Here is a 12,002-nt window from a genome sequence, read left to right on the forward strand (position 1 = left end):
TCACTTCCACTTTGTCAAATTTCCCCTCAGAGGCTGGTGGCTGAACTGAACCCCGAGGGCCAGGGAGGAGCTGTCCAAGACAGATGAGCACACGGCCACCAGCTGGCCAGCATCCTCTCTGCAGCGTGTGCGGCAGCCTCGGGGCATCAGCTCGGCAGCAGGCACTCTGTGGCCGGAAAGGCTTGGCTCCTTCTCACCAGGGCACTGACTTAGCAGGTTTTCTCAGCCTTAACATAGACCCTGGTTGTCTGGATCCAAGAGCAGGACGCCCCATTCATTACACTTCTTCTTATCATGTGTCAATTTTTGCCTCCACTATCAGGGACCCAAAATGTTTCTGATCTGACCACTTCCGTTTCCTCATCTGTAAAAAGAGCGTGGCAATGTCTGTGTCCCCCATCACGGGTCTGTCACGGGGGTCCGGAGAGCTACGAGAGGTTAGGGACTTAGAAGGGAGGCTGGACCTATCCACGGTCACTAACAGTCTTGCTGATATCACTGTTTTATCCAGGCACTGGGGACAGCCTTGGAGTGCATGAGAACCCCTCCTCTGGACAGCCCCATCAGCCCTCACCCTGCTCCAGGGAGGTTCTAGGGCTGCTTTTGTGGAAGGAATGTGAGGACACCTGCTCCTTGCAAAATAAAAGCACCCAGGGAGAGCCACTTGTTCCCGCCAGAGCTGGCGGACGCTCCGCCTGGTCCCTCTGAACTCTGGCTCCCTTAGAGAATTTTCCCCACCTACCAAAAATCCTCAACAGAGCGGATTTGCATTTCAATCAAAATTACACCTCGAATAAAGAGACCTCTGGCACACTGTGCAAACTGTCCTCACTGTGTTCCACCTTGGGTAAAACAGAAAAACACAACCACAGGAAAACAAAGGAATACTCACATTCATAACAGCCGTGGCTTTCATCAATACGTAGTATTTCAGACGAAATTAAGTCTGAAATGCCCACATACCAACCGGTTTTAAAATTATATAGCAGAAGTTTGGGTAAAAAGACTGACAAAAAAAATTCATCTGAATACAAGTAAAGAACTAGAAATATGGTTTGCCTCTAAAAAAAAAAAAACAGCGAACGGATATTTTGGTAAACTGGGAGAGCTGACACTGGCTGTTTTGTATAAAAGCTGCTTTCCTCATGCTTAGGAAAGAGAAAAATCATTCATTTAATTACATACTGAACAATTTTGCAAAGCCTTCCGAACGTTTGAAAGATTTTTCAATTTTGCATACTGTACAAAATTCATGCAAATCCTCCTGGCCCTATGATCAGTCAATCAACTTCTCACTTTAAAAATTAGAGAAACTAGTTTCTAGTGTCCCCATACCACTGCCCATCATCATTCTTTCTTTTTTTTTTTTTTTTTTTGACGGAGTTTCGCTCTTGTTACCCAGGCTGGAGTGCAATGGCGCGATCTCGGCTCACTGCAACCTCCGCCTCCCAGGTTCAAGCGAGTCTCTTGCCTCAGCCTCCTGAGTAGCTGGGATTACAGGCAGGCACCACCATGTTCTGCTAATTCTTTGTATTTTTAGTAGACACAAGTTTTCACTATGTTGGCCAGACTGGTCTCAGATTCCTGACCTCAGGTTATCCACCCGCCTCGGCCTCCCAAAGTGCTGGGATTACAGGTGTGAGCCACCAACCATGTCTGGCCTTAGAAAATACTTTTAAGGGCCGGGCGCGGTGGCTCAAGCCTATAATCCCAGCACTTTGGGAGGCCAAGGCGGGTGGATCACGAAGTCAAGAGATCGAGACCATCCTGGTCAACATGGTGAAACCCCGTCTCTACTAAAAATACAAAAAATTACCTGGGCATGGTGGCACGTGCCTGTAATCCCAGCTACTCAGGAGGCTGAGGCAGGAGAATTGCCTGAACCCAGGAGGCGGAGGTTGCGGTGAGCCGAGATCACGCCATTGCACTCCAGCCTGGGTAACAAGAGCGAAACTCTGTCCCAAAAAAAAAAAAAAAGAAAATACTTTTAAGCATTTGGACCCAGATTGCTTAAACTTAGCATTCAACTAAGACTAGTTATGAATCTAAGAATGAAAACAGAAGCCACAGAATTAGAAGTGTGTACTGAAACTGCATTGCATTTGTTTTCTGTTAATGCTGGATAAATCAAATTACAGATTGTCTTTTTTAGCCTTCTCATTTCTTATGCCAGTATGTTGCAATGAAATTTCCTAGATGAAAGTTTCCAGTGAGGCAAAGATTTAGCAAGAATTCCATCAAGGGTTCAGAAATGGCAGCAAGCAGTGAGCTAAGTGACTACTGCCCCTCTTTGGCTCTGGCATCTTCCCTGCCAGCTTCTTTCAAATGCACCATCACCTTGGAAGAGCACCGGGGACAGGCAACTGACGTCCGTCCGTGAGAAGGGAAACTTACCACATGGCAGAGCAGTCAAAATTCACCAACAGCCATTTGTGGGGATTAAAGTTGAATGAATCTGCAAACTGCCAAAGAACATGAATAAGAAAAATAAAACATTTTCCTTATAAATGTTTAATTATAAAGAAGACCCCATACATGATGATAAACGTTTATGGCACAACTAATCCACGGTGGTAGAGGCCAGGTAGGATTGCCCAAGGGAGTGGCACTAACTTGAGGCGGGCCGAAGAGTCTTCTGGAGGGCTGGAATTGTTCTCTTGATCTGGGTGGTGAGTACATGGGAGTATATGTATTGAGAGCTGATTGGTACGTTTTGCTAAATCTAGATTATACCCCAATAAAATGGAACAAAAATTTTAAAGGTTAAGTTTATATTCCCAAGTGAAAAGCACTTTCAAATTTACATAGTCTAATGTGACACAAAATATATCCTTATTATATTTTAAAATACTGGAATACTTGGAAAAATTGGAATTTTCCTTCACAAATACAGTGTACAGGAATTGTGTTAATTTGGCCTGTGAAATACTTTATGCTTGAAGTTCCTTCGACTTGCTGAGCTAGCAACGTTCTCAGACTACAGGTGTCATGATAAACAGTGGGAAAGCGAAAATTTCATAACTAATCTACGACAGGTAGGGAGAAACCCAGTTTTCATTTCATTGATGGGTTCTTTTGGCAGCACTGCCATAACATATCAACAGTCTCCCCATTTACCTACACGTTTCTAGCTCTCTCTCTTTTCTTTCTTTCTTTTCTTTTCTTTTTTTTTTTTTTTTTTTTTGAGAGATGAGGTCTCACTTTGTCACCCAGGCAGGAGTGCAGTGGTACAAACACAGCTCACTGTAGGCTCAATCTCCCAAGCTCAAGTGATCCTTCTGCCTCAGCTTCCTAAGTAGCTGGGACTACAGGCATGTGTCCCCACACACAGCTAATTATTTAAATTTTGTTTGTAGAGACAGGTGTCTCATTACATTGCCCAAGCTGATCTCCAATTCCTGGGCTTAAGACATCCTCTTGCCTCGGCCTCCTAAAGTGCTGAAATTACAGGTGTGAGCCACTGCACCCTACCAGCTCCTTCCTTTTAAAAGACAATATTCAAGTTATTTGTATTCCAAACAGCTACAGACTCCCTGGCCAGAAGATCCTGGGTAACAACTGCGAACACCTGGCTCTGGCTGCGTGCATCAGTGTTGGGGCTACCCTATTTTCAAGGAGAAAATGAGATTTCAACCACCAAGAGTGACAGAGGAGGACATTGCATTTTCGCTGGGTTGTCATAAATGGTGCTTTCTTACATTTTTCAGATGCATGTCCTGGTTGATCACCTGACTGGTGAACAGGGACAGGGTCCACCTTAATGGCCATGGGGCTAGATTAACAATTGATACTGAAATAAAGGCACGTGCCACAATGAGGCCTCAGTCTGGCTGTCTCTCCTACTGGAAAACTTTTCAGTCTTCCCAAGGCCCTAGGGCACCTCTGGTCTACTTGTTTCCCGGGATGTGAGCTGAGGAGGCAGCAGAGTCTTGAGGGGTCTGGGGGGGCATCTTGCGAGACATTCGGTCATTGGATGACAACTTTCCATATTAACGAGCTCTGGAGACCCAGGTTCATTTCCTTCCAGGTTTCAATAAAAGTAATTTTGAGAAGGGGACAGGAAATTACAGCAAGTTTCATTTGTTGATAAAAAGAGACAAAAGGTGAAAGAGGAGCTCTGTTTGCTAGGAGTTTTATGAGTTCCCTCCTATGGGGCTGATCTGTTTAAACTTCTCGCATTACCCAACAGTGATATTTTCCTCCTGCCGACCAACCGACAGAAAGGCTCTTATCTCCAAGGGCAGGGCCACAACAGGATATTGCAGCCTCCTTATCTGCCCCGCTGAGATGCACAGTCCTCAGCTGAGCACGGAAAGAGAGTCGGGAGCAATAATGCAGGAAAAATGGCAATGACTCATTGTACCACATGAAATCCTGTCTGCTGCTGATAGGATCTGGCTGGAATGCCCAGTGCTGTGGTGGTCGGACAATTAGGCACCCTTCTATGAAAGATGAAACCTCAAGTTGTCAGTTCATAGGGAAAAGAACAGTAGTGGTAGGAAAAGATCAGGAACCCTAAACCTGATACCCAGAGTTAGAAAAGAGCTTCAAGCTCAGGCCAGCCTTGGGGAGGGCACATACATCCCAGAGGATTGCTCAGCCCTTCCTCCCTTGAAACTGTCCCAGGACAGGTATTTCATATGATGGAGGTTGAGCCTACAGTGAGCTGTGTTTGTGCCGCTGCACTCCCACCTGGGTGACAAAGTGAGACCCCATCTCTCAAAAAAAAATACATAATATTATGTATTTATATGATACAGAGATGTATTCTTCATTTCCAGCACCAAACACCCACCAAACTAGCTACCGGCAATGAACTGTATTAGCTGGGTACTGGCATCACATTATGAGAACTTCTCACATACTATGAGAATTTTAGGACAGGCTGTGTGATTGGGGAAGGCTCTCGCCCCTGTTCTAAGGAAGTGGGATTTCCATTAATCACTAGAATTGGTTCAAACATAATGGTAAGACAAACCGCAATAGCGAGAAATCAGATATCAGCTCCTCATGAAAGGAGAGGTCAATCACAAATATTTTATAGGCCTTTGGAAGCTCCCTTTTACTTTTTCTCCCCAATACTTTTATAGGCCTTTGGAAGCTCCCTTTTACTTTTTCTCCCCAATACTTTTATAGGCCTTTGGAAGCTCCCTTTTACTTTTTCTCCCCAATACTTTTATAGGCCTTTGGAAGCTCCCTTTTACTTTTTCTCCCCAATACTTTTATAGGCCTTTGGAAGCTCCCTTTACCCCCAAGGATCCATCATCTAAGTCCTAGGTCATATTATGTACTCAACAAGTAATTATTGAATGAAGAGGTGAATAAATGTGATGGAGACATAAACCAGAATATGACTTCTTTCATTAGTAGTAAGAGGATTATTCTTTCCAAAGAGGGGCCATTTGTATTCTATACCTCTGATGCCCACTTTTGTGAAATTACAGCACTGTGAGAATTCCAAGTTGTAATTAGAATATTGAATAGCAAGCCTGACATGCAGGCAGAGGAAGGCGTCAAGGGAAAGTTTTTCTAAGATGGAAAATATGGTGGAAAATAACAAAAGCACCTAATGCATGTTCAGTACTTACTGTGTGCCACGCACTGTATTTAATTCCTTAAAACATGATCAACTCACCTGCTCCTAACAGCGATCCCACACAGGATGTATTATTATGAAATCTATTTTATGGGGCATAGGAAGGATGTCTAACCCGCCCAAGAGCACACAGCTAGTCCTAAGGATAAATCTGGGATTCAAACCAAGGAGTCTAATGCCAAAGACTGTGCCCTTCATCCTGCGCCACACATGGGTGGGGTCTCACGACACATGGGTGGGGTCTCACGACACATGGGTGGGGTCTCACGACACATGGGTGGGGTCTCACAACTCCTTTGCCTCTTAGCAGAAAACATTTCTTTTTTGGCCAGTGCCACAGCTCCCCTGCTTTGCTACCTCCTTCTCTTGGACACGCTGCCAAAGACTGCCTCTTGGGAACCCTCCATGGCATTCAAAGCTGAGTCCTCGGGGAGGAGAGACTTCCTACCCTATGAGCCACCACCAGCAATGAAATCCTGCTTGAGTCTGAACACACCACAGTGTATCAATAAGGTCATTTCTTTGTATTAAGTCTGTACATTTTACATTCGGTTGCCTTTTGGAGAAGCAGAGTGTTGGTCAATAATTTTTACTGCTACTTCTCAAAAGAAGCAGGCGTTTCACTTAGCATTAAAGACCATGTTTACAATTTCCAGATGAGTGCCTAGGGGCATTGAAATGCATTGGTAACTGCTCATTCGATATTGGTTAAAGAGAATATCATGCTCAGATGTATGAGCAGAACATGACTGTCATATTGAACCAGACCGTATGGAATTGCAGGTTGGTATTTTAAATTACTCTTCGAGCGCATTACGGTTTGATTTTGTTCCTAAATACTTTCCCTTAGTTTTATAAGCTAACATCTATCCTTTATGTTTGGGACTTGTGTAGGTTGAAATGGAACTGTAAGTGTCGGGAGTATTTATTTCAGGAGGACAGGCTGTGTGACTGGGGAAGGCTCTTGCCCCTGTTCTAAGGAAGTGAGATTTCCATTAATCACTAGTACTGATTCAAACATAACTGGCTGAAACAAACCACAATAGCGAGAAATCGGATGTCAGCGCTTCATTATCATGAGTGAAACGACCTTAGGGAGAGCGAAGGGCGCACCTACCTCCACTCCATTCAGAAGGTGCCGGAACTCAGGGCAGATGAACGCGCTGCCTGCATAGGCCGCATCGATGTGCAGCCACAAGTCTTCCTTGTTGCCTAAAGTCCAGAAACAACTTGTGAGTCCCCAGACAGATGCCTCACCACGGAGCCTGCCAGCCGACCTCGGCCTGCCCAAGCACCCTTCTTGTGTGGAGCATGTCAACGCTACTTGCTGAACTGATGACTGGATCCCCAAAAGGCCCCCTCATTCGGAGGCTGTAAAGCTGAGGGCAGGGTGTGTGCTGCTGGCCCCAGACACACACTAGGGAACATGGAAGCAGCTGTGCCCCTTGGCTTTCTCTCCTGACCCTGGCGGCTGAGTGTAGCTCCAAGGGATCATCGTGCGACAGCCCCGTGTTATTAACCTGCACATCACCCCAGTGATACCACCCTTTCCACCCATCTGGAATTGCCTCCCCAGTTCCCTTTGCTAATCCATTCTCAAGTCCCCGCATAAACATCACCCGAGTGGGGGTCTGCACACAGTCTACGCCGACCTCAACCTGCTGCATTCTGTCCCCTCCACGAGGTGAAGTTCTTCATTTTACACCAACCATCTTAGATCATCACCTGCTCCCTTCACGACCAGGGTTTCTGTTTTCCAACCATACATAGTGGCCTTGTGGGCAGGGCTGCCTCACTCAAGAGCAGGGAGAGCCACAGGTGCACCATGCTCTCTCGGTTTTAACAGATCTGGGCTCAACTCCCGCTTCCAGCCACTCCCCAGCCAAGGGGCCCTATCTACTTCTCCAAACCTCTCTCTCCTCCTGGGAATAGAGATGAAAGCAGGATCCACAGGCCCAAGTGGGGAGCGAGGGAATATCTACAATGTGCCTGCCAGGACTCTAGCACTGAGCAGGGGAGAAATAAATGTGGCTTCCAGGTGGCTGTCTCTCAGCCCCAGGAACCCACCACAGTAAGAGTTGAAGGGTGAAGGACCTTAGAGAGGACACGAGCCACCCTCGCCTCACAGGGTAGACAGCATTGGGGCACCACGGCATAGGTGTCAGTGTCAGCCCTGCATTGTAGGGATCCATGGATTCCTCATTCACTCACCATCCACGGTGCAATGAGGCATGAGGCTCTCAGGGGCACGAACTCATCACAATGGGATAATCCCAATCAGGAGGGCTGCACCATCATGACCTTATCACCACGGGAAAACCCCACCTCCAATACCATCATCTTAGGTAGGATTTCAGCAGATAGACTTTGGGGGGACACAAACATTCAGACCACAGCAAGCTTTGAAATTTACACCTATCTTATGCTGGGATCTGAAGTTTTTCTCAACCTCACTGCTGATCTTAGCTGCAGGGATGGATGTCCCATGATTACTGAGTGACTCCTCAGGGAGAAACTCTGTAAATCCTAAGGCCTTGTGTTCTTCCTGGCTCACAGCCACATCCATCTGGGATTATGCAAGCGCCAGGTGAGACTGATTCTCGGGGAGGTGATGAGCCCCTGAGCCTTGGTTCAGGTCCACACTGCCCTGGCATGGATATCCAAGTCCTCAGGACACACTTGACCTTGATCCAACTGAGGGGTTTCATCCTGATGCTCAAACTGAGTCAAAGCTTTGAAATGCCTTAGGTCTTTTATCAGCAGTGGCTTTGTGGCGGACTGTGTTCCCTCTAAGCTTGCAGTTGGCCTATAACTCCCGCAGAAGGGAACTTACAGGCCCCCAAGGGAAGTGGACTCTGGAGGGCTTCTCTGGTTTCCATGGGGAAGTATGGAGTCGTGGGCCTGCCTCTGCACTCTGCATCTCATATGCCATCCACTGACAGCACACACTATATACATACCATGGCCCATCTAGGAACCAGGCAGACACAGAGACCCTTAACCAGAGCTTGGGATGTCGCATGCACCAGGGGCACACCTAGCCCTGAGGCAAAGCCGCCTCAGCAGGGAGGGATGGGACAGCCTCACACCCATCCAGCCTCCTCCTGCCAGTGACTATTTCCTTCTGAGACTTCCCGGGAATTTGAGGCAGGTCTGGCTGCCCCTCCAGGTGTGCGTCTTCCCCAGTTATGCTGGCATCTCAGGATGCAGCCTTGGCTGCCCATCCTGTTCTGTTCCCTTCCTCACTCCTTGAGATGGCCTCCCCAGCTCAGCCCATACCCTCATCCCCGGTTTCCCCACTTCCCTACTGGCACCTAACTGACTTCAACCATCCACTTTTTGTATCTCACCTTCTTCTCAGTAAAACCTGCCAGACAACTGATCCATCCAAGCAGACCAATCTGAACAGCCTCACTGGCAAATCATTTTAAATGCAGTGGAAAGAAAATGTCTCTCCTATCGCAGCAATTGGAAGAAAACCATCTTCTGATTTATTTTCTTTGTCAAGTAATGGTGGGTGAATAACTTAACTGAGTTATGTTAGTAGATTATTCTAATCATATTATAGAATCAGGTCAGCTCAGGATCTCAGAACAGTCCCTCTTGGAGTTGAAGAATGCTAAATATCTGGTGACAGGCAAACGGTAGCAGGAGAGAGAAAGTAGGTAAAAAGGTGCTTAGCTGTTAAGGTACCACAAACAGTAATATACCATCATCAATAAAAATGGAATCGTTGGCCAGGTGCAGTGGCTCACGCCTGTGATTCCATCACTCTGGGAGGCCAAGGCAGGCAGATCATCTGAGGTCAGGAGTTCGAGACCAGCCTGCCAATGTGGTGAAACCCCATCTCTAATAAAAATAGAAAAAATTACTTGGGCATGGTGATATGTGCCTGTGATCCCAACTATTCGGGAGGCTGAAGGCAGGAGAATCTCTTGAACCTAGGAGGCAGAGGTTGCAGTGAGCTGAAACTCTACCACTGCACTCTGGCCTGGGTGACAGAGGGAGACTCCGTCTCAAAAAAAAAGAAAAAAAGGAATTGTCAAAACTGACCTCCCCTTCGCATTTTGGAAATGAATGAAAGAGTTTTGGCATTCAACCACGTCAACTCCTTCTGTACAACCCCAAAAGCAACCTCAGTGTTTCAAACCAAACAAATCATAAATCAAGCTCTGTCCACAACCTCCAGCCTCTGCAAAGAAGACAAGGCCCCAGGCCAGCAGGATGGCCTGAGCTGGGTCCATCCAGTGGACTGTGACTGGCAGGTGACACACACTGGCTGTCATCTCCATGGGCAGCGGGCAGCCTGCACTGGGCCCAGGAGACAGCAGGCTGTGTGGGCTCTGTCCGGCAGAAGACCTCAGACCTTTAAATCCGATAGCCCTGGGGAATTACATCAGCCGGCTACTGGCCAGGACATTCAGTTCTTAGCCTGACATCTGAGTCAGAGGACTCCAAGTCGCTTGGCTGAGCTGATGAAGGTTTGCAGCTGATGAGGCCAGCACTGTGGGTGCAGTCCCGAGTCAGCCAGCTCTATCCCTTCTCCCATCCCGGAGCTGTGCACGACCACCTCCAGCTGTTCTTACAGTTGTAAGAACAACTAAACAGTGGAGCAAAACCCTGTGAGAGCAGGCAAGTCTTGCCCCACCTCCTGGTGGTTCCCAGCACCGCCTTCCTTGCTGTGCAACAATGCACTCCACCTTTGAGATGGTGCATTTTCCCTGCATTAATTTATCCTCTGAATAATACTGTGGGGAAACATTGTTATTTTATGAGCACAAGTGGGGCTTTTCTCTTCCCTTTACAGACAGTTTAAATGAAGCTCAGAATGTAAGCTTCAGGGGTGGGCCTGGGCTGGATGCTAGCTTCCTTGTCACTGATGGCATGTCCAGCTCACACAAGGGTACCTTAAGCACTGTTCTTCCCCAGCTGCTGACCCCAGGAGGGGAGGCCAACGTCCAGGAGAGGAGTATCCACTCCTCCGAGTATGAACCATGGGTGACTCTTGGGTTAGGAGAGGCGAGAACTGTGCCTGGCTTATGCAGACTAAGGATGAAGCCAATTCCCTGGCAGCTTGTGTGGTAGCAGGCACAGGCCACAGGTATGTGGTCTGAAGGCCTGACTCGGGCAGCTCCACCCACAGACAAGCGGTCAGAACAATCCCATCCCAGAGGGACACAGAAAGGGAGAGCCCCTTGAGCCTCTGTCCCTTCCTGACAAGGGTTCTTCTGTCCACAGAAGCAGCTTCAAGGCCTGCTGAGTTCCCAGAGCCACAGGTCAAAGATGAAACTCTAGAAACACGGCTACTCATTCACATTCACCTTTTGGAAACACAGTATCCTAAGCCTCAATGAGAAAACCTAGAAACTCTGAATGAGGGAGGGAGGAGGTGAGAATGACCCATGAAAACATCTAAGCACAGATTATTCCTTGGTGAAATCCAGTTTCATTGTGTTGATTTTCTAAACTACCTTCAGCAATTTTCTTAACTACATTCAGTAATTCCAAAAAAGGTGAAAAGGGATATACCAGAGAATTGCACTGAATCATGGACAATTCTCATGGCAGGTGTATGCACAACCCATATTTGAGGGTGTTTACTCCAAGATTTTGAAGAGTTTATTCTCCTCAACAGGGCCAACATGGCCTGGAATTTTACATAACTTATATATTGCTTGGAATATTGCTTTTCTTACATATAATGTGTTGGTATAACTAAGCTCAGCTTTTGTCCAATTAGCCCAAATTCTGAGTTGGTGGAGTTCAAGCTAATGAGGTTTGTGTTATTGCAAATACGAGAAGAGCCGTGCAAAGCATCACACTATGAAGTTAACAACAAGAAAGAGAGACCAACGAGGAAGGTCTGCTAAATTCCTCGTATACAGAGAACATTTTCCAAAAAGGAAATGGAATCAGATACTTACAGATAGGACCTACTTCCAAGAGATTGTCAAAGGAGCAGCACGTTGTGGTCCCCAGGGTGGCAGCCACCTAGAGGGTAAGAAACAGACGACCTTTTATCCCCCACGTGCCAGTCACCGCTGTAACGTCCACACAAGCAACCGCTGCCCCCTGGTCCAACCCACGGTCATGAGCTGAGATCCTAGTGAATGTCTGCTCTGTGGAAACGTAAGCCCATAAATGCACATGGAATCTTTGGGCAAAGGCATCATAACAGGTTAAGAGAAACACATCTGTAGACAGAAAACTAAGCTCTGAGGTTAGAAACAGGGAACTTGCAGAAGATTTTCCATGGTGCCTTGGGGCAGAAACGAAGCATTCTACCATCTGGAAAATGACACGTCTATTCCACTTTATTAAATAGACTTTTATATGTATATGTATCTATTTTAATTACATTTTAATTAATGTTCTATGTAACATTAGTGTAACTATGTTCTTATAT

At 46.8% G+C, this 12,002-nt stretch overlaps 1 protein-coding gene across 4 annotated transcripts in view; it reads right to left on the reverse strand.

Annotated features, from left to right (window-relative positions):
- DDC (dopa decarboxylase) overlaps positions 1–12,002 on the reverse strand; it is a 103,391-nt gene that overhangs the window by 33,527 nt on the left and 57,862 nt on the right. For all 4 annotated transcript variants that reach the window (XM_009002174.5, XM_009002175.5, XM_002751414.7 and 1 more), the window contains 3 exons: positions 11,521–11,587; positions 6,714–6,808; positions 2,395–2,462 (listed from right to left, as the gene is read on the reverse strand). In XM_009002174.5, the coding sequence (XP_009000422.1) occupies positions 2,395–2,462; positions 6,714–6,808; positions 11,521–11,587 (230 nt within the window). The remainder of the gene's footprint in view (positions 1–2,394; positions 2,463–6,713; positions 6,809–11,520; positions 11,588–12,002) is intronic.

This window comes from Callithrix jacchus, chromosome 11 (genome assembly GCF_049354715.1).
Source record: "Callithrix jacchus isolate 240 chromosome 11, calJac240_pri, whole genome shotgun sequence".
NCBI classification, from domain to species: domain Eukaryota; kingdom Metazoa; phylum Chordata; class Mammalia; order Primates; family Cebidae; genus Callithrix; species Callithrix jacchus.